Source organism: Solanum tuberosum, unplaced genomic scaffold (assembly GCF_000226075.1).
Source record: "Solanum tuberosum cultivar DM 1-3 516 R44 unplaced genomic scaffold, SolTub_3.0 scf00150, whole genome shotgun sequence".
NCBI lineage: Eukaryota > Viridiplantae > Streptophyta > Magnoliopsida > Solanales > Solanaceae > Solanum > Solanum tuberosum.
Window position 1 is genome coordinate 158,583 of NW_006239073.1, and position 21,961 is coordinate 180,543.

At 35.6% G+C, this 21,961-nt stretch overlaps 4 protein-coding genes across 6 annotated transcripts in view; 2 read left to right on the forward strand and 2 right to left on the reverse strand.

Annotated features, from left to right (window-relative positions):
* Positions 1-481, reverse strand: part of LOC102591141 (pentatricopeptide repeat-containing protein At3g25210, mitochondrial) — a 2,715-nt gene extending 2,234 nt beyond the window's left edge. The window contains exon 1 of the mRNA XM_015311019.1: positions 1-481. Coding sequence (XP_015166505.1) covers positions 1-423 — 423 coding nt within the window. The 5' untranslated portion in view covers positions 424-481.
* A 2,413-nt stretch (positions 482-2,894) lies between these two features.
* Positions 2,895-10,871, forward strand: LOC102591469 (serine/threonine-protein kinase MHK). Of its 2 annotated transcripts, none has more exons than XM_015311022.1 (18): positions 2,895-3,057; positions 4,124-4,494; positions 4,594-4,672; positions 5,290-5,358; positions 5,515-5,604; positions 5,792-5,930; positions 6,010-6,112; positions 6,207-6,259; positions 7,181-7,247; positions 7,474-7,582; positions 7,701-7,766; positions 7,863-7,931; positions 8,031-8,091; positions 8,165-8,269; positions 8,763-8,809; positions 8,903-8,965; positions 9,902-9,977; positions 10,459-10,871. In XM_015311022.1, the coding sequence occupies exons 2-18, from the start codon at positions 4,487-4,489 to the stop codon at positions 10,509-10,511; spliced, it is 1,257 nt and encodes a 418-aa protein (XP_015166508.1). In that variant the 5' UTR covers positions 2,895-3,057; positions 4,124-4,486; the 3' UTR covers positions 10,512-10,871. The 2 variants fall into 2 exon arrangements, with proteins under 2 accessions (XP_015166508.1, XP_006352670.1); XM_006352608.2 differs by having other exon boundaries at positions 2,897-3,057; positions 8,923-8,965.
* An 844-nt stretch (positions 10,872-11,715) lies between these two features.
* LOC102585619 (uncharacterized) lies at positions 11,716-16,544 on the forward strand. Of its 2 annotated transcripts, XM_015311021.1 has the most exons (10): positions 11,716-12,029; positions 12,565-12,625; positions 12,739-12,948; positions 13,298-13,479; positions 13,675-13,846; positions 13,927-14,126; positions 14,493-14,618; positions 14,731-14,852; positions 15,896-16,130; positions 16,275-16,544. In XM_015311021.1, the coding sequence occupies exons 1-10, from the start codon at positions 11,981-11,983 to the stop codon at positions 16,367-16,369; spliced, it is 1,452 nt and encodes a 483-aa protein (XP_015166507.1). In that variant the 5' UTR covers positions 11,716-11,980; the 3' UTR covers positions 16,370-16,544. The 2 variants fall into 2 exon arrangements, with proteins under 2 accessions (XP_015166507.1, XP_015166506.1); XM_015311020.1 differs by having other exon boundaries at positions 11,717-12,029; positions 15,896-16,544.
* Positions 16,545-16,825: 281 nt separating this feature from the next.
* On the reverse strand, positions 16,826-20,646 carry LOC102591811 (GTP cyclohydrolase 1). The gene is made up of 2 exons (XM_006352609.2): positions 20,073-20,646; positions 16,826-18,396 (listed from the first exon to the last, which is right to left on the reverse strand). The coding sequence occupies exons 1-2, from the start codon at positions 20,275-20,277 to the stop codon at positions 17,225-17,227; spliced, it is 1,377 nt and encodes a 458-aa protein (XP_006352671.1). The 5' UTR covers positions 20,278-20,646; the 3' UTR covers positions 16,826-17,224.
* Between the last annotated feature and the right edge of the window lie 1,315 nt (positions 20,647-21,961).

Here is a 21,961-nt window from a genome sequence, read left to right on the forward strand (position 1 = left end):
CGGCGGGCAAGCGCCGGCGAGAACCTCCTCGACTAGGGTCTCCGCAACGCGATAGCGCTTACTTGAGACAGCAATGTTAATCATGTTTAAGTAAGTGACATGGTTGTGCTTGTAGCCCCGTTGTTGGCCTGTCCACCGGAAGATATCGAGGGCAAGGTCCGGGTCGGTTTGGGCTTTCAAGGCTTCGTTTACATCAGCTGGTGTGAACCCGGGTTTGAGATTGTTGATCCATGATTCGAACTGTTTCTCTAATGGAGTTTGAGTTCGGGTCCGAGGGATAGGGACTGGGAGTTCATCGGAGAACGGCAGCGGAGATGTTAGGGTTTTGGGGTGGTGATCGGCGGAGGAGGAGTTGGATATACGGCGGAGAGATAGCGAAGAGAAGAGAAAGGAGATGACCGGACGGCGCACGGTCGCCTGCATTTTCGGTATCGGAGAGAAGAAACAAGGGTGTGTTTGGTTGAGTTGCTGTGATTCGTACTTTGGGTCATTCATACATTGGGCGTGGGCCTAAGACAATTAACTTATATGGGCCGAGAAGCTATGTTAGGCCCATATTTTCCGCTAAGCAGTCCCGTTTAATAGCCCAACTATCGGGCTAAGTTAGTCGCATGTGGTCGGTTCGGTTCGGTTTATGTAGGAAAAAATTATATAAAATAACAAACTATTAATTAAAATTAAATGTTACAACCACAGTTTCATTTAATGCTAATCCGTAGCAAACACTTGTCATTCTCCTCTCTCCCCAAAAATCTCGTTCGCCACTCTCTCTTGCATCTTTCACTTTTATACAAACACAAATGTATAAATTATATTTGTGTCTATATAAAGCAAGAGAAAATCGTATATACAAATACAAATATATATATATTTTCGTCTTATACACTTGTAATTATACAAATATATATCTTCCCCTACCAGTTCTCTTTTGTCTTTCTCTCTTTCTCGCTTTATACAAACACAAATTATACAAATTACAATGTATAATTTGTGTTGTATAAAGCGAGAGAGAGATTTGATATGCAAATATTTTATTTCGATTCAATTGTATACAAATTCAAATTTTATGCAGATATACAAACACAATCATTGATACATATACATAGTAGTTACATATACACAATTATCTAACCAATATACATATACAATCGATGTGTTTTTATACAAACGAGATGTCTGCCTGCGATTTATACAAATCTGATGATCCATAGTAAATATAAAATTTGTTATGAAGCGCAATCATGCAAACTATAGTTATAGCATACAAATATGATTTTTATGTTTGCTAAATCTAAATTTTACTCTTTATGTATTATTAGTTTAGTTTATCGGTTTTTGGCTTTCAAATACATTAAATCAATAAGATATTTTTTTATCAGTTTTGGTACTTAACGTTTCAATTTTTGATTTAACCAATAATACTTATAAAACAAATAAACGACTCTTCAAACAATTTGACGCGGTAAAACAATAATGTAATCTTACAAATGCTCCTAAAATAAAACATTAATACTCAACTAACATGAAAAAACTATATAAGTGTAACACAAAGAGAAATTAAGAGGAATATGGTTTTTAGTTTAGATTTTGACGTTTTGTATAATAAGAAGTTGTGAACTCAAAGTCACTGTGAAATGTGAATTGAAGGCTAGAGGGAAAAGACACTAACCAACAAGGTACTAAGATTGATATTTAAATTTATGTATGGATAAAGCTGTAAAGTATTACAATCTTAATGGGTATTAAAAATCCAAAATCGAATCGATATCGATAATTTTCTTTTTTAATAAAATCATTAAAAAACTGTTAACTCAATAGAAATAAATCAATAGCACTTTTTTTCAATTCGATTTATCGGTCGATTTAATTCTTACACACCTCTAGGCTAAGTGCATAAATATCTGCTTTGGGAGTCATCATTTAACTTGTATTCCTTCCGTGTTAATTTATGTGATATAGTTTAGGAATAATTATGCAGAACCCATAAATTTTACTAACCATCTATTGAGCCTAAAATTATACTAATTATTATGAAAAATAGCCGTTCTGAAAAAGTATTTACCAAAAAATGGTTAAATGTCATCTTTCTTCTTTTCTTTAAAATTCAATATACCACAAACGTAAATCGTTTTGAATAAATTATATATCAGGAGACTCAAAATATCGAGAGGTTTCATATCTAAAAATTGAGACTATTAAATGAGATTTTGAGTTGGTCGAGATTAAATAGTCAGGTACACTTCAGGTATAGTTATGCTATATTCATTTTTTCAAGTATCATAATGAATAATCAATGTATAACTTATGTATGGGTAAACAAGATTCAATTTTTTGAATGTATCATAATATATAGTCAATATATACTTCTATGACTTTTGATTATTTTATATAAATAAAAATGTGACTATATTTATTATAAACTAATTACTTTATTACATATATTTGAAACTATCCGAAGGAATATTCTTTCTCAACTTCAAATTATACTCATTTCCGCGAGCCCAAGCTTCAAGCCCAAGTCAAATTCCATGAGAAGACTAGTTCTTTCATACGAAATCGCGTGGTCGGGTGAAATGTGAAATACCGATTACATTCCTATTTTTCCTGAGAATTACAATCAGTACCTGTTCACAAAATGGCAGAGGTTCGTAATTTTACGAACAATTATAGGGCAAAGTTGTCACAAAATAACCGACAATGGATAAGTTTGAAAATAACAAATAGGCAGAAGGGCTTTTATGTAAACATACTTGAAAGAGGACCACTCCTTTTCCCCACCACCAAGCATCTTTTCCATTTTTTAATTTTTAATTTTTTCTTTTGATTTTTGTTTTTAAATTTCTCTTGTTTATCTTAAAAAAAACTATTTTAATATTTTAATTGCTTTTTATATGTTTCCAAAATATATTTTGGTTTCTTCTACAACGCTTCTTCTTATGATGATTTTGCTGTTACATTATCGATCGGAACAATTATCTTCTCTCTAGAAATCTTCCTTTATCTTGATCTTTCTCTCTCTAGATGTTTGAAGTTTCACTGTTTCTACAGCATTAAGCGGTGAGTTTGATTTTTTCTTCTTCAATTTCTCTGTTTTTAAAATTATATCGTGCTTATTATACGTTTTTCTAGTGGCCGGAGAATTTACTTCTGCTGTGTTGATCAGAAAATCATGAATAAATTCAATTGCATTATTCTTCTGTAGCTTTAAATTCAATTTTCAACATTTTTGCTGTATTTTTTGTTTTATAATATAAAGTGACTGGATTGTTTTCGGTGTTGATTTGAATTGGCACTAGAAGAGTTACTGGAAAATCTGTATCTGTTTTTTTTTTTGTTCACAATTGCTGTTTGATTTTATCACTATAAACATCCAGCTGTTCATGCGTTTTTTAATATTTTGTTTATTACATGTTTTTCCTGAGGAGTTTTGAGTTTTGATCATCTTCATTGATGTGTGTTTGTGTATTTAATTTATCAATTACCATGTCATATGATTTGTGCTTATGGTGGATTGTTTTTAATTTGTAATTCTCCTTTGGAGCTGTTTGTTGACGGTCGGCACAAATATGAAGAAAGTAAAAAAACCAGAGACCTCTCAAAATAATTGAAACTGAATCAGTTTACTATTTAGCTGTTGGTGTCATATAGAAATCATTGTTACGACAAGAAAAGGTGAAGCTAATTGCTACATATGTTCATGGATATTGGTAAATCCAAGCGGTGATTCCTGTCTTTTGAATGTCCTGGTTCTATATCATCATAATAGTAGGCATGGATGAGCTGATCAGAGTAGTTATTTCTCGCCTGATGTCCCAAAGATCCTATAGAAGGCGAGCCCCCGTAGTGTTTAGAATACTGGAATAGATCTCGGTGGGCTAGGTAACACAATAGAACTCTTCCACAGAATAGCAGCCTGCATATGCTATTCACTATTTTTGTAGCATCTTTTTTATCTCATCTTGTCTCTCCTTTCTCTCTGTGATTGTTTGATACATATTCTGCTTTTTATGTTTTTTTGGTTTATATTTTTAATCCAGATTCTTGAATCCTTTAAAGCACTGAAGGTAGCATGCGTTATTCATGTTCTACAGCTGTCTCTGACTTCTCTGTAACTTCTTGACAGAGAAAACATAACTGAAGCTCAATGAAAAGAGGCATGTTCATGGTTTGATATTTTGTTGGCTTACTTTATCCAAGATATAGCAAGTATTTGACAGAAACCAGTGGCTGCCTTTTAGATGATAACTACTGATTGCAGCTCGTGAAGGCTGCATTTAAGCATGTTGATAGTCTTTCAATTGATTTTCAATTTCTTTTGTGATGAGAGGTGGATTTTTTACCATTTACCGTATCGTATGCTGCACATAAAAAGTGATATATGTCAACAATCACGTGAAGATCACTGTTTCTACAGTGTAGAAACCTCTATCAGGAGGTTAGAGGTCCATTGAAAAAGTGTTGGTCCGCCAGTCATTGTAATCATAAAATGGAAAGGTAATTCATGTTCACACTCTATTTGGATATTAAGAGGTGGTTTTCCTTTTGATGACCCAATAGTTTTGTACTTTGTTCTGTGGGACATTATAATTCCAGATATAGAATATTGAAGGAGCTTGGAGATGGAACGTGTGGTAATGTATATAAGGCCATTAATACAGAAACATCTGAAATTGTAAGTGATTGTCTTTGTTTATGTATTTATTATGTTTTATATATCCACACATGTTTTTCAGACTTTCTCATTTATTAGTTGATATAAGGAGACGTACCATAATCATATATGCAAAATCTAAGACTTGAGTAGGAAGTTTGCGTCTGGCAGCACCAAAAGAGATTTTGATCTGTGCATGTTTGAAGAGTTGCACGTCTAAATTAATAAAATCCTATTGTTATTACTTGTAAGTGCCAGAACATTTGGATTTGCTCCTTGGTTTCCTTTGTAATGGCAAGTTATTGGTGCATCTTTCACACAACAGTACTAAATGTTCCAAATCTCAGGTAGAGTCTGCCTAACCAGAAGGGCCTTAGTACCATACATAATAATTTGTGAGAGCCATGTTAAAGTTCCATTCCACTTATAGTCAAGTCATCAGATTAGTTTTAATCATGCCTATGCTATTTCCAAAAATGAAGAATAATAAAATTTGACCTTTTCACTTTCTTCTTTGTTCCCCTTGGAGGGAGTTGACGGAGAGGCTTATGTTGATTGTTTCTCTGTGCTTGTACATCTCACATGATGTTGATTCCTCTCAAAGATTGTAACTTATAGTTTCGTTTCATGTATTGTAGGTTGCAGTAAAGAAAATGAAGAGGAAGTTCTATTTTTGGGAAGAATGCATTAATCTACGTGAAATAAAGGTGTGTAGGTTTCCTCTTATTTGGTCTCATATTGATGGTCTGAAGGGAGTATTTAAACATATCTATTCAGAAAAATTACCGTGTTAGAAAAGAGTTTCTTGTACATATTTATATATTCTTGGTGCAAGCTAAGCTTTTCAATCTTTCTCTGCGCAGTCCCTCCGTAAATTGAATCATCCTAACATCATCAAACTGAAAGAGATTGTCAGGGAAAACAATGAGCTTTTCTTCATACTTGAGTACATGGTATCAGTTTAAGACTTTTGTCTAGATTATTGTGTTGCACCTTTCTCATTGTCTGTGCTGCAGAATCTTTCGTTCTGATAACATAATGTACATTTATGTAACTCTGGCAATTAGTGCTTTTAGTTTCAGAATATCGAAATTCTATGTCAACGTGAACCTCTAAACTGTCTCCTTATTGATTGTCTAGGAACGTAACTTGTACCAACTAATGAAAGATCGGCAAAGACCTTTCCTAGAGGAAGAGATTCGAGGATTGATGTCTCAGGTGTTGCAAGGACTTGCCCATATGCATAAAAATGGTTACTTTCATCGGGACTTGAAACCTGGTATTGAAATGTCATGTGGTCTATTTACTATCTTTATTTATGGAAGTGAGAAACTAAAGTTACACTTGTTCTGGCTCAGAGAATTTACTGGTGACGAATGACGTAATTAAAATTGCTGACTTTGGGTTGGCTCGTGAAGTGTCTTCATTGCCTCCTTTCACTGACTATGTTTCAACTCGTTGGTGAGTTGTCTTCTCTAGTTTGGTGTATCCTTTGTTTCCAAGTGCTTGCAAAATTTTTGCCTCTGATGTAAGGATGTTCTAATGTCTTTTAAAGGTACCGAGCACCAGAAGTTTTGTTGCAATCTTCATCATACACACCTGCTATCGGTATGCACTGTCAGTACATTCTTGCAATTTCAGAAGCTTCTTGTGTGGCACACTGGATCATTTTTTCATTTGACACTAATAGGTTTCAGTATGTTTAGAAACTCAAGCTAGCATCCAGAAATTTTGTTATTGAATCTTGACGGCTGTTGCAGCTAGTTTGTTACTTGTCCTTATATACTTGTAAATCTAAGTACATTGCGCAGCAGTATATTTCGTGTTTGTTGATATTTTACGGTGTATAAACAGTCTTTCTTTAAACGTTTTTTGTTGATTTTGATGGTAAGCACGTTGTGTGACCTGCCATGGCTCTTTGAAGGTAATATAACCTTCAATGGGTTCAATGAAGGTTGTGTAAAAGAAAATAGGAGAGTGCCAGGAAATCCTGTGGACCATGTTCACCATGCCTAACACAGGCCCATCAAACCCTTGACTTTAAAATGCTGGCTTGATTCAATAGTAGAACTGGAATATGAGACATTTGCTGGTGTTCTCCTAGTAGAAACTAAGAATTTCCTCAGTTTTTTTCCCATGTTTGTCTAGCATGATTTTAGATGAATGTACAAAAAAACTTGGGTTAGTTTTCTAGAACATTGTTGACCGGTGACTTGGCTCCCTTTTCAATTCTTGAAGTTATCTTATGTCTATTCACTACTTCACATGCTTGGGTTTTTCAATCTCTTTTCCTTGTATTTTTTTAGATTGCTTTGTTTTGGAATTTTAATGGTCATTCTATGATCTATCCAAAAACATACATCTCTTTGAACTGCTCTTCTTTTGAAGTTCTCAAACATACTTAAGTTTGACGGCCTTACATTAGAAATTGTTCAATGCGTGGAAAGAACTCTTGGATAAAATTTCATGTTTGTTTTTGTTGGTTAATTGATCTTTTTCTTGACTCATGAGAATAAGGTCTGTACACAGATATGTGGGCAGTTGGCGCGGTACTTGCTGAGCTTTTCACTCTTTGCCCAATATTCCCTGGTGAAAGGTGATTTCATATCCCATATTGTCTTACACAAAAATGATGTCCTAGCTTCTTTATTTTGGAGTCTAGACTGCTTTGACCTCAAATGTAACCGACAATTAGGTGATGTAGTTAGTTCCAAGAGCTTGTGGGGGCATATTATTCAAATATTATGGGTAATTGGAACTTGATTCGTATCATTTGGAGAACTATTTCCTTAAAGAGTAATCTTCCCTTTTTCTTTGACCAGTGAAATTGATCAGTTGTATAAGATATGCTGTGTTCTTGGACCACCAGATTGGACTAGCTTCCCAGAACTGAGAAGTGCTTCACGGTTGTTTGATATAAGTTGTTTTGATGTAAGTCCAGATGAACTTCTTGCTAATTTCCAGCCAGTTTCTTTTGACCTTTATCACAGACATGTGAATGATCACGTATTCAAATCATTCTTTTTTTTTTTTTTTTTGTTCCTGATAGATTACACCAGCCAATCTGTCTGATGTCATTCCAAATGCTAGCTTGGAAGCTATTGATTTGATCAAGGTATTCCTACTAGCTGCTTCTTTACATTGCTGGCATATTTTATGCACGAAATACAAAGTGGTTCTTTACTGATCTATCCCTCCCTTCATGACATAGCAACTCTGCTCGTGGGACCCATTGAGAAGACCAACTGCTGACCAATGCTTACAGCACCCATTTTTTCATGTAAGCCATTTTATGTTATTTGCCATTTGCTTCAGATTTTTACTGTAATTGGCATCCTTCCATGGAGATTAAAATAACCTGCCACTTGCTAATGAATAGGTTGATATGTCAATTCCTCGTCCTCTAGGGGATCCACTGCAGATGAATTTAAGTAGTGTTGGTGAGAACTCGTAAAATACTTTTAGCATCTGTCACTGTCCACTTTTAGTTCATGAAGCTATCCTGTTGTGCAGGACCTGAGCCTAATCTTGAGTTGAACCTGTGGGATTTTGGGACAGAAAAAGATGACTGCTATCTTGGTTTGACTTTGGCTGTGAACCCAACTCCCTCTTGCCTAGGTATGAACTTTTAAGATTTTAATTATTTCAGGTGTATTTCTGTATAACATCCCACTGTCTATGGCTCAATTTGTTGCAATAATTATAATTTAATCATGTATATTCTGGCTTTTGTAATAACTGACATCTTTGTCCTTGACTCATTGTGTCTTCCTCTATCTTGTTTCTTAGAAGCAATACCTGCACCGCTTTTGTCCACTAAAAAAGGAAATATATATTCTTGATATGGTGGTAATCCAAGTTTAAGAACGTCTCAAATTTGCCCAGGGAAACATATTTCTAAAGACAGCATCCCTGGCTCTTGTATCATATAAAACACCCTTAAAGCAAAAAACCATCTTTGTGATAGTATCATTCTTTAAGAGCATGAAGACTGACATCCTTGCTTAGTATATGTCTTGCCTTAATTTTTCAAGTTTTTGTTTTATTGTTGTATTCTCTCTTTTCCAGTTGCATCTTCCTAAAACAATTTACCATAAACCTCATCATGTAGATTTATTTCCTGCAAAGATGGCAAGTAAAAGTCAAGGTGCAGGAACGGTGAGTGTCTTAATTTTTTTTTTAATACTTGGGTCACTGTTTTCAGGGATTTCTTTCCATAAGACTCCTGATTTTGATATATTCTTCTAAAAGGTTTTTAACAACATTGGCAGGATATGTTCTGCCCTGGTTTCCAAGATCACTCACAACACTCAGGTAGCTCATATACTTTTCTTCCTAGTGTAATATATTGTTGTTGTAAAGAAATGAATCTTGGGCCTTACTCAACCCAAAAGATAGCTTATATGAGGAGGATTGTCCAAGTTCATATAAGGAGTCCAACTGCTCCTCATCCCACCAATGTGGGACTTAACAATTGTGTTAACCAGTGGCGGACCCAGGATTTTGGTTCAGGGCTTCGGAAAAAAGCAAGCATGCTAATAGTGTTGACAAATTAACGAGTCGATTTAGATATAAACGGGTCAAATCATATACGAGTGAGCTTAAATTAAATATTTTTTTATTAAAGTAAATATTTTTATTAAAAAGTTTATTAAGTATATAATAATATTTATTGGAAATCAATTTTTTTTATTGAAATATTACTATGTATTGATTTAATATTTTAAAGAAACCCATAAATTTACAATATAAACCTATTTGAAAAGGTTTGACTAAGTCTTCACAAGAAAAAAAAAAGTTGTCAGATAACACCTCCACCGAGATTCGATCTCAGCTAAAATGCATGGACCTTAACCTGCTTAACCTCTGCACTATGTACTAATCTTGTGTTGAGGGAGTTCAAAATTTAATATATATACGTAAATTGTAAACTTCATCCTATACGTACAGTATAATTTTCCGAGTGAGGGGGTTCGGGTGAACCCCCTCGGCTCCATGTGGGTCCGTCCCTGGTGTTAACCATTCTGCAATTTTATACAACCTTCTTTTTTCTTTTTGTTATGGGTGGGTGGTGGTTCTGTAATAGTATAATTGCCTTGTGTTAAGACTCTTGAATGAAACCTAGAATGCTGAAAGGTTTGTCATCATATTATGGTTCTTTCTGGGTATTTAATGTAGTAGGTTGAAATCTTCACCTTCTATACTATTTTACTTAGAGATGTCATGGCTGTGTTGATTTCTTCTTTTCAGTTTTCTGGTCATTGTTTCCTACTGATCACCATCAAATATCTACTCCGGTGGACTCCTCATTGTCATTATCATTCAGGTCAGTATCCATTTATCGAATTTTGTTTCTGTTAATGGCATAAGTTTTGGTGGGTTTTTGAGTAATGTATTATTCCCCTGTTGAGAAGAGAAATGGAATCATCCCGCTACCCAGTTTTGGTGGGTTGTTGAGTGATGTATTACCCCTACGGAGAACAGAAATGGAATCATCTTGCTACCCAGTTTCCTTAACAAATTTCTGTTCAATATCATTTCTCATATTAGTGATTGAACATAACTTAGTCTTCCAACTCTCCACTACCCCTGCTAAACAGACAGCATCAGATACATGTCCTCGGGAAAACCAATAAGACCCAATAGTATCACAACTTGCATGTCAGTACTGGGGAATGCAAGGGTGGGTCTCGCTCTATTGATCAGAAATATGATCTTTTTTGTTTTTGTTTTGTTGCATGGAACAATTAATTGAAGCTGCTTGTAGGAAACATGAAACTAAAGTTGTCCCTTTATTTTGTCTGCAGCACGATTCCACACTCAACTATTGGAGCTCCACAATCAACTGGTTTTGGCATGACATCTCTGCAGACTAACTTCTTGGAGCGCCCCTTTCTGGCTATGTCGTCATCCTTTCAGCAGGGACGTTGCCTTTGAGCTCCTGATTCAAGTCTCTAGTTCGACTAAATAAGCAATTATACTAGTATTTAGTTGTAATCTGTAAATGTAGTTGACAGCACAATTAAAGTCTATTTACTAGATTTTTTTCATAATTCTCAGAAGATTCTCTTCTAAAGATGTAGAGTGACCCACACCCCTTTTAGGCGGTGTAGTTGGTGTCCTTGTGGGAACAATCGTATAGAAGATGACTGAAGTATACTGTTGTAATTATTAAACCATCATAAACGTGGAGAAAGATACAACTCTAGTTCTTTATTTAGTTTTTGTTTTCATTGTTAGTTGGATGAGCTGATTGCCTGGCCTTTTGGGGCCACAAAAGATTTGCTAGCTACTCTTGAATAACATCACTTCTTGAAAAGTTTAATGTCCAATTTCCCCTTGGAGGTAGGGACATAATCACATAATGAAATTTTGAATTTGTACTTTGGGAATTAATAGTTCAAATTCAGAGTTGTCAACCAAAGACCAGAAGAGAAAATTGAAAATGACAAAAATGGTCTCTTATGTCTCTGTAAGTTTAAATAGTCCACAAACTATAATCTGAACATTTTGGTCCTTTTAAGTTTGTCCACACTTTTGATCTACGACGAATATATAAAAATTTATTTGTGGGAATTCACATTTGGAGGTATAATTAATATAGTTTATGATATTCATGGTCTATTTCTAGAGTTTGAAATCTTACTTTTTTATGTACGATATTAATATAGTTTCTGCTATTTATGATCTATTTCTAGAGTTCGAAATTTAACTTTTTTTATATGCAATTTTGGGTATGTTTATTGTTTAGTCTATTTTTTAGTGTCTACTACAATTCTTTCCATCGTAAGATGTAGCAAGACTTTTCTGGTGTTCTATGGTTTAACATTTTTGTCCACAGTTATCATAAAATTTAAGATAATTTTTTAAAAATATTTAAAGGAGATTAAAAATGCCCATTTTTGTCAAACTCAAAGAACCAAAATCATTCAAAGCATACTTAAAAGACTAATTTGTACGTACCTCAAATATAAGGGACCAATTTCGTTAATTTCCTCATCAAATGTCCAACCTCATTATTTTTTCCTAAACTGTAACGTAACCTCCTTAATTAATGAAACTGTGAGACTCTAATAACCAATCAACCACCGCTAAATCAGGTAACACGTGGCAGAAGCCCAGATAATCTCCAAAAAACACACAACTCCACTCTGATTCAAAACCTTTTTTCTTGTTTTTGCTTCTTCAACTCTTGTTGGCTAAGTAAACTTCTCAATTCTATCATCAGCTTCTTGAAGTCCACTCTTTTCTTCTAAACCTTAAAAGAGTGGATTTTGAAAACCCCCAAAATCACAGTAATAGTTAGTAGAGTTTTGCAGGCTTACAGTTATGGGTGGAGATACTACATCCCCTCATTCTACTCTCATCCATTCCACTGGTACAATATATGAAAATCTTCCCATATTGTTTTTTTTTTGTGGGGTGGGGTGATTTTTCACATTTCTTGCATATTTTTGATATGTATGTTTGTAAAGTATGGTGTGTTTTGAGAATCAGTAGTTGTCAGGTTCAAATTCCGAGATAAAAAATAGTACTAGGTGATTTCTCCCTATTTGTTCTAACTGACAGAGTTTAGTGGTGGAAGGTGACATATATTTCGTGGAATTAGTTTAGAAAATGAGGTGTAGCAGTAGGTTGACGGTTTTGAACATCTGATCATATAACTCACTGGACTAATTTGGACTTGAGACAAACAGTTGATTGATTCTTGCATAGTTTTTTTCTTAATTAAAAATCTAGACTTGATACACTGACAAGGCTGAAAAAAAGATTGAACTTTTGCTACTTGCAGAAGAATAGTCATCTTTTGATCAAAATATCCCTGGAAAAAAATCTAGTTTTTTTCTTATTTAAAAATCTAGACTTGATACACTGACAAGGCTGAAAAAAGATTGAATTTTTGGTACTTGCAGAAGAGTCATCTTTTGAACTGAAGTTCCCTGATAATCCACCAAGTTCGTCTTGGTTTCGCAGGTATTTTCTGTTACTGGTTCATGATTTTCTACAATCAGAGACTCTACACAGGCTCTGTGTGTGTATGTGTACATGTTTGTTATATCAGTGGTTGGAAATTGGAATGTGTGCAGTGGTAGTGATCTTTTTGGCTCAAAAGTAGAGAATGGAGAAGTTGGACTAGGTTCTATGGATTTGGAGGAATTCTTTCAAGCTTCTTCAGATGTAATTGATGAGGTGAATAAAAAGCGGATAAGGAATGTATATATGGACGTCCTCAAGAGCTATGAGGAACTGCAGTTCCATAAGGATTATTTGAAGGAAGCCAAAAGTAAAATCTTGAGGTACAGTAATTTATGGAATTCATTCCAGTTTATTTGAGAGGACAAATACAAGTTCTTCTTTTTATGCAATTATTGTTTGTTCACTTAAAGGCCTAGAGAGTAGAGACAACTAGATTTGGATTAGTGCCCAGTGATAGAATATTTGCCATTTCTCTTGCCTATTTTTAACTTAGTTAGCTACTTTCTATTTTTGCATAACCTTATCTTACTTCATCTCAGTAGTTATTCAGTTTCTCAATTGTACACGTTAGATTCCACATAGCATATTATAAAGTTCAAAGTTCCTTGTCTTGGGTTACTTGTAAATACTATGCATTTGTTGAGTTACATGGCAAATGAACACCTGCAGCTACACCCCTGGATCATGGATTGAGGAGGTGGGTGGCATGAAAGCGAGTGATTACAATATACCAAAAAAGATGACACTCTTGTTGATTGGTCCAAGAGGATCTGGAAAAAGCTGTCTTATTAACAAGATCTCCAGAGTGTTTGATGATGATCCTTTTACACCAGAAAGAGCTCAAGTATCGTGTATGTTCTCTTTCCCCTTTGCTCATGTAATAAAGTGAAACTCAGATAAAATATATTAGAATAAATGTGAGTATCATATTTCCTTTGTTTGTCCTAGATACTAATTCAATCATGTTGGTTTTTTCTTTACATATTAGTTGTCAGATTATTAACATGTCATAACAACTTCATGGTTCTGAATCTGTGGGTTACCAGATTCTTCTGATGGAGATGGGACATATTTTCTCCACGAGTACACGATGCCAAAAGGTTCTAGTTCTTTCTGTTTGTATGACACACGTGGTTTGTCGGATGATTTGAATGAAAATAAGAAAATTGTGGACCGCTGGATGACAAAAGGGGTTCGTCATGGGAAGCTAATAATGAGGTTTATATGATTTATTTTGAATTTACTTAAAAAAAACTTACTTAGGGTACCTTGACTCTCTGAAATGCTCCTTGTGACAGGGATTCTGATGATGCACATCCGAAGTCTAACGTTAGCCGAAATAGATACTGTGCCAGTGAGACCAATGTGGTTAATTGTGTCATATTTGTTGTCAGTGCGGTCCAAATTCTGCAATCGATGGACAGTGATGATGAAACAAAGAGGCAACAAACTCGAGCTGTTGCTACAAATTTCAACTACCCTCTCTTGTCATTCAAAGGTATTAATTCACTTTATTGTAATGTTGTTATCACTTCAATCTGTCTTTTGGCCTTTTAAGAGCAGTGTAGTTGATTAAATATTAAATGCATTTTGTTCGTATTAGAAAAATATGTAGACAGGAATGTTCTATTAGATAACGGTTAATATTAATTGAAGCTCCCTTGATCAGAATATGGGGGAGTTCATTGTGGATTTACAAAATAATGTTGAAGTAATCATGTGAAGAAGTGTTGGCCCATCCAAAAACAAGTGTCAGATCGATACTAAGTTTATAACATATTTCAGTATCTATCATCCCATTTCCTCTTTCTCGTTGTTGGAGCATATTACAGCTCTTTTAATTTGCGTATTCTCGCCATCTCAGATGAAAAACCTATTGTTGTGCTCACACATGGTGATTTACTTTCACTTTCGGATCGTACGCGCATCCGCATGCATTTGGGACAGCTGCTGGGTATTCATCCCAAGAAACAAATTTTTGACATACCAGGTGACATCAAGATAAGTTAGCATGCTAGTACATGAATTTGTTTAAGTTGAACAAAACTCTAACCACCCCGCACCCCCGTTCTATGTTTCTCCTTTTGGTTTTGTGTTTTCAGAAAGTGATGATTTTGGGACTAGGTTGACTATACTCAACATGCTGCGCCATTGTCTTGAGCATGCTGATAAAAACCTACCCTTCAAAAAAGGCCTACCTTTCAAAAGCCCATATAGCAGCAAGGTGAGATTATTGTTAGAGCAAATTACATGGTTGATTCATGTTTTAGGCGGTTTCACTTCTTTGTTAGGGACTTTTTAAAGTTCATTTGTCTGTAAAACGGCTTTACTGCACCTTCCTTTGATCATTGATGGACATCTCCTAGATCAAATGGGTATTCTGTCAACACTTCAACCTTCTAGCTAGAGTCTTTTGGGAACTATCAATTTAGTTAAATGTTGAAGCAGTAATGCATAATTACAGAGACTTTAATGTTGGTCATTTTTCACTTGTATGCTTTGCCTCTTGGCAAGAGTTTCCTATTATGCTACTTCTATGGATCTAGGGTGTCGCATGTTCAGATGATGTCAAACTTAGGCTGAGTTAAAATGGGTGAGTAAATAAAGAGTCATGTAGCAATCACTCAAAGTTCACTTGCGTCAGAATGGGTTGAGGTGTGAGTCACAGTCCAAGCCATCCAACTAGAAATCACTTCTACAGTTTTATTTTTCTCTGTAAGCTTTACAGTTGAGTTGCTAAAAATCGTTCACTCTGCAATAAGCGAAAGAATTTGGCTGTAATTTTCTTTATTCAAGTCATTTACTATTTAACGACCCCCAACTTGCCTGGATTGAGATATAGTTTATTCCTCTATTATTTGGCGAAATCCTGTAGTGGTTAGCAATGTAGCCTGTTGGATGATTGATTTGGGCTGTTCCTATTTTTCCACTTAGATGAATGTCCCCCACGACCCGCCCAACCTGTTGAATTTGGATGCCCACACTTTATGGCTCAATACCGACACCCTTACTGAGATCCAATTATGATATTGCTATTTCTAGTTCATCGGTATATATTTGCGCACACAACTGATTTTAGGTATAGCACTTAACTAGTATTATGACATAGATGGAAGAAGTACAATGCACGTATTCATTGTTTTAGAGACGATAATTGATTTGTGCTGCTTGTAAACTCGACCATACTCTGCATCTACATGTGCTCTTCAGTTTAAATTACTGCTTCTTGTGCAATTTCAAATCATGTAGTACTGTTTTTGCTTTTAGGGGGCCTTGCAGATGCTTGCAGTACGTCTTCTATTGACATATGCGGTTCTAGCAATACTTTTCGGAATGGGGATGATGTTCAAGAATACTCTCAAAGCCAAAGTTGCCTCAGTTCCTGATTCACAGGTATCACAATCACATATGGACATAGATTGGCATGCAACTGCTGTTGATTCTGCACCCAATCTTCAGCCTGAGGCAATGCAACCACATGTAAAAGTAGAGTGTCATGCAAGTGAGGTTGATTCTGTTCGCAATCTTCACCCTGAGGCCCCCCAATCAGATGAAAGCTTAGATTGTCCTGCAAGTGAGGTTGATACTGTGCGCGATCTTCACCCTGAGGCCCACCAATCAGATGAGAACTTAGATTGTCATGCAAGTGAGGTTGATTCTGTTCGCAATCTTGACCCTGAGGCCCCTCAATCAGATGAAGACTTAGATTGGGGTGCAATCCGACACTTATGGTCTGACTAAGTTTATTGATGAGCTCCGATGTATAGAGGTTGATGCATACTTTCTCTGTATAAACGGCATAAGATGTCTTACTTTCCTTGTATATATAGCAACTTTCAGCAATAATTCTCTTGGAAAAGAGTGACAGTTCTTTAGGAACTCTTTGCAAGTTGATCTTTACGAGCGTTTAACTGAACTGTTTTACTACTGTTGCTGTTGCATAAGTGACTATTCTCGCTATGAGAAGCACACTTGTCGTGGCGTGGCATTATTTTACATATATGGCTTATATTGGTCGGGTTAGTAAATAGAAGAACTAGCAAAGCTTGTCAGCATTTTAACATGCACATAGGAGGAAACTAATAGGACAGAGACATTTTGATTTACTGGGATTCAAAAGTCAATAATTTGTACTTCTATGAAATTTAACACACATTAGGTTCGGAAGACAAGTGTAAGCACTGATTCACATGGTACTGAAATAAATTCAACCAGGACTTCAGTAACATTAATATTGCAGAAGAGATTGGAAAACATCATATATGTATATGCTATAATAAGGCACAATGTGCCAAGTATGACACTTAAATCAATGGCAACTGCATTAGAAATGAAAAACCAAGGGCAACTTAAAAATATTGCTGGTATGGTCCCTTGCTCATGCTAAATATTACAAGGATGGAAAAAAAATGGATAAAATTTCATAACCTCATTTATCACTATGCTATAGAAGTAAAAACAGGACCTCCAAGCAAAGAACCTACATTCTTGAATTCAGCGCGAGTTTGCTTCTCAATACCTTCAGTTTTACCTGAGTAATCCGTAGGACAAGTACTTAGCTTGCTGTAGCCTGTATATTTCCTTTGAGAAAAGACATCATCTTCCTGCAGAACAAGAGTCTGGGAGGCTCTGCAGAAATTTTGCTCTTGCAACAGGGTCAGTGGAAAATCGACCCAACACAGCAAATGTGGCTGTGTTGCTTCCAAATTTCTCGATTCCTCTAGATATCATACAGGTGTGATTTGCTTCCACAACTACGATAATGTCTTCACCTAAGAATGATGAAACAGTCTCAGCTATTTGTCTGGTAACCCTTTCCTGTACTTGGAGTTTAAAGCCATAAAAATGTACTACTGATAGCACTAGAGGTCTTCCAACCGGGTTGACTCCATCTGAAGAGTGATAACCAATGTGCACAACACCTTGAAAAGGGAGTAGATGATGTTCACACTGGGACCAGAATGACAAATTGAGCTCAGAGCAGATGCCATCATTAAAATTACCAACCTGACCAGAAGGACTTCGAGTATCTATTCTACTTCGAACAAAGCCATTCAGTTTCATCTCCAAATTAGAGTTTCTAAAGTTCATGAACCACTTCACAAACCTAGATGGGGTTTCTACAAGCTCTTCTCTCAATGGATCTTCGCCCAGAGACTTAAGTATTGAATTCACTGCATTTGTCATAGCTGAATTTGCTTGTCCTAGCATGCCACAAGATTGAGATGGGCACCATGATTGGCTAGAGGATCTACGATGAGCATTGTCTATGCTTATACCTCTGAATTTTAGTAGACTCCAAAAATCAGTCCAAACATCAGCATTTCCATCCTCAAAAACACCAGAACCTGAGGTAGCTGTTATCTTTACCCATCCTTGGGAAGTCGAGTCGAGAAATGCTGATTCAAAATTTGGAAAACAAATATGCATACACTGTAGAACCACAGCAACACCTGTTGGCTTGATTCCATGCTGCAAAGCAGTGCAAACTTCATCCGCAAGGCGCTGTGGACTTTGGAGCCGTTTTGCAAAAATATCAGCAACCCGAGAAAGCTTGCTTAATCCTACAACCCTTTTTCCAGATGGGACATAACCTACATGACACTTAACCTGGAATGGAAGCAAGCAAGACTCACAGTATGAAAAGAGATCAAGATCTCGAACAATCACAAGCCCACCAACTCCTCCAGCCTGACCACTTCCACCTTCCAATCCAGCTTCAGGGAATAACGCGCCATGAACGATATCATTCACTTTTTGTTTGTAACCTTCATACAACACAAAATATGAAAGACTAGAGTCAAACAGTAGTTTAAAACATCAATCCACCGACCCATCTACAATTGAAACTATCAACATGTTTCATGCTAATAGAAGACGTAGATATCCCTTGCATACAGCATGATGAGTTCTGTGGTGAACTAGCATAAGATAGATGTTCAATGACTTGCAACAATTTGTTATGATGTAATCAAGTTCTTGGTGTTCAAAATTTTTTCACTAAAGAAATCCCTGCACTTGTTTCAACCTAGAACAGAAATCCAGCACTAACCAGCAACCAACTATTTAAATGTAAACTGCAGAAAGGAGCAAAGAACAAGAAAGAATGTTTCTTAAATAAACAAGATGAAATTCCTAATTGCATATGAAGAAACATTGTTCCTAGAGATGCTTCTCTTGACTAGAAAAAGAACACATGATATAATCTTTACTTCCCCTCACGTGTATTGAAGAGACATACACACATCAGTTTCCTTCAACTGTGCTTCAAGGATGAGTATCCAAATCAAATACATGGTTGCAACTACTTGACGGAATATCATTTCATGGACGTCCAAAGTCTGGTTTCAACATTCACGACTTCCCTTGTCCCTAACTACGTATAGGTTCACTTCCAATAGCTTCATACCAACATTTACCAAACAAAAGTGGTTAGAGAAAATGAAGTTATCCAATTTGCCTAATGAGAGGGGTTTCATCTAACAGCCTCCAACCTCCACCTTGGTGGACACACCAGAATGGCCGAAAATAACCTCTACACTGGAAATTGAGCCACTTTTCCGAAACTTCAAAAGGTGCAGCGCTGGGTTCATCTAGAAAATATGAAATACAGAAAGCTCATATCCAACATTGAAAGACAACTTTTTTTCTGGAAAGTTTGACGACTCATGCTGCACTAAATGCAAAGCTAAACAACAGGTGCATTAGGAGATTACTGAACTTCCTAAAGGGGGCAATGGAAAGCTGGAAAGCCCATCGATCAAGAAGTCACGGCAAACCATCCAAAGATACAGTTTTGGACCATCTGGAGGGAAGGAATTTGAGATATGATGAGGGGTTGGAAAACACCACCCTAACCTGAAAAGCCTTCTGAAGTTTGAGGCAATCATTTTTTTTGAAGATAAACTGAAGTTTGAGGCAATCATTGCTTCAATATTCCAGAATAAATATTCTGGCTACACAATGAAAATAATTATTTGGTGTAATGAAGAAAACCAGACCTGGAAGTACTTTTAAAACTCAATTTTAAAATGGTATAAAAGCAACTAAAATAGTCCTCCTAGAAATGACAAAGCTTGTTTGTCTGGTTAAAGCTAATTCCTCTACCTTACCCGTTCTCTTTCCTTTTATACATAATAAGGACAGACTGCTCATAATTGCAGAACCTTCACTAAAGGAGAACAAAAAAAGACCAATTCAGTAAATTCTTCAACAAAAAAAATTCCATCTTTTGGCATTTTCCAACAAGGGAAACACACAAACAAACAGCATGATGCAAAAATAAGCATTCATACTAGCAGTCCTTACTAATAATACTCTGACAAGCTTGATGCACAAACTACACTTTCCCCAGATCTCATGGAGATATTAAGTTAGCAGATCCATTGACACAGAACAAATAAAAAACAAGTATTACAAAATCCAAAAGGGTGTCAAAGTTTACCTCTTGTTCCTTGTCGAAGAGCCTTAGCAACACGAAAAGGGGTTTTCTTGATTCCTTCCCTATTGATATCTTCACCCAAACCCTGCAATAGGACTCTAACAGCATCCTGAATAGCCAGTGTTTCAGGCTGACTTTCAAAGCCAAGCTCAAAACTAACTTCGTTATCTATTTCTGCATGATAATGCCCTTCATCTAATGCGCCCATTGACACACAAAACGAAATAATACAACAGATCTTACCACCTGAATCACAAGTGATGAATCAAGAACAAGAACAAAAATTGAATCTTTAATTCGAAAGATTTTAGCCAAAGATTCCAAATTTGAGACACCCAATGACCCAAATGAGGAAAATTTGACCAAAAATAGGGATGAAAGGGGATTTGTAGGGCTGCTATTGATGAACATATACTATAGGGATCTGGAGATGAGATGCATATGCATTACTACAAGAACTTTGCAGTATTTAAAAAATGTTTTCTTTTAATAATAAAAAATACGCAAATAAATAAAAATATGATTTTTTTTTTAAAAAAAAATGTAAGGTTGCAGTTGATATTGGAATGTGTGGAAAGCTTTACCTAATTCTGTCACGGCACTACTTGTGTACAAAATTAAAGATTTAAGTTGTGAATTTATGATATATCAAACTATTGAAAACATCCCCTTATTAATTTATAGCTTTAAAAATATTTATTTATTCAATTAATTAAACTTAAATATACATCGATCTGTCACATGACATAGAAAGTAATCTTAAATTCTTGTAGGAGCATGAAACTTTTAATAAAAAGCCGAGAAATTATAAATATCGAAGGTGTATGCAATATCAAAGGATATATGTGTATTTAAATTTAGTTAGTCAAATAAGAATGTATTTTTAAGATTGTCAATAATTTGAGGATAAAACTAATAATTCACGCTAAATTTAGGAATTCGGAACTCAAACCCAACTTGGCTTGTCTATTCCATCCGCCGTCGCATTGTAGCAGTTAGATGAGTTTCTCAATCATTCATCGCATGGTTGTGCTTGGCAACTCCTACACCAATAAAACTTGTGAAGATCGTTTTTATTTAATTGAGTGGCTTTTCGAGGAGTGGAAAGGTTAATAGATTCAATCGAACTCAATAACTTTAGTTTAAATTTGGTATGTATTTTAAATTTTTTATTTAATATATATAATTTAAATGGACTAAAAATGGGCGGGGCATTGGTGAATGTTATCTTGTATACACCAATTAAAGTGGGTGGGGAATTGAGATGCCACTAGCCAGTGACCACTAAACAAACTCATCATTTTGTCTTCTACTTAAACATGGCAAAATCCTCATATTGCTCTTCAATTTCAACTCTGTGGGACCAAATTTACCATTTTTGAAAGCATAAGCATGGCATAGAAATGGATAATAATAACATTCACTGAGATTTGGTGGAATTTTGAAAATGCATGAGACATGATTTCCTCCTTTAAATTAAGGACTTTTGGTGGGGTAAGGAAAGGGAAAATCAAGGAGAGATTATGTGGTGGGAAATTGAACTTTATCAATAAAGTTATCAACTGAGTCACTAAGATTCTGTCGTTAGTAAATTCAAAAATATTTTTTCTCAATAAGTAGGTTGTTCTATGATAAATACTAAAGAGATAATTCTTTCGATTTCACTCGTATCGCACTACTAGCTTTTCCGTTGAAATCATAAGCAGAACTCATAAAATATATTCAGAATTCAAGTCAAATTCAAACTTAGCGAACTGAAACATCTTAGTAGCTAAAGGAAGGGAAATCAACCGAGACCCCGTTAGTAGCAGCGAGCGAGAGCGAATTGGGATTTGAAAAAAAACAAACACGAAGCTTCGTTCAAATAACTGGCTGGCGGTCCACTTAGTCGG

Excerpts from the sequence above, each read along its gene's own strand:
- LOC102591469 (XM_006352608.2), top strand. Across the intron at positions 5,931-6,009 it reads TCATCGGGACTTGAAACCTG|AGAATTTACTGGTGACGAAT; the intron begins GTATTGAAATGT and ends GTTCTGGCTCAG. Across the intron at positions 8,810-8,922 it reads AAAGTCAAGGTGCAGGAACG|GATATGTTCTGCCCTGGTTT; the intron begins GTGAGTGTCTTA and ends CAACATTGGCAG.
- LOC102591811 (XM_006352609.2), bottom strand. The coding sequence starts at position 20,277 with ATGGGCGCATTAGATGAAGGGCATTATCATGCAGAAATAGATAACGAA. Across the intron at positions 18,397-20,072 it reads TCTTCGACAAGGAACAAGAG|GTTACAAACAAAAAGTGAAT; the intron begins GTAAACTTTGAC and ends TGTTGTATGAAG.
- LOC102585619 (XM_015311020.1), top strand. The coding sequence starts at position 11,981 with ATGGGTGGAGATACTACATCCCCTCATTCTACTCTCATCCATTCCACT. Across the intron at positions 13,480-13,674 it reads AGAAAGAGCTCAAGTATCGT|ATTCTTCTGATGGAGATGGG; the intron begins GTATGTTCTCTT and ends GTGGGTTACCAG. Across the intron at positions 14,127-14,492 it reads CCCTCTCTTGTCATTCAAAG|ATGAAAAACCTATTGTTGTG; the intron begins GTATTAATTCAC and ends TCGCCATCTCAG.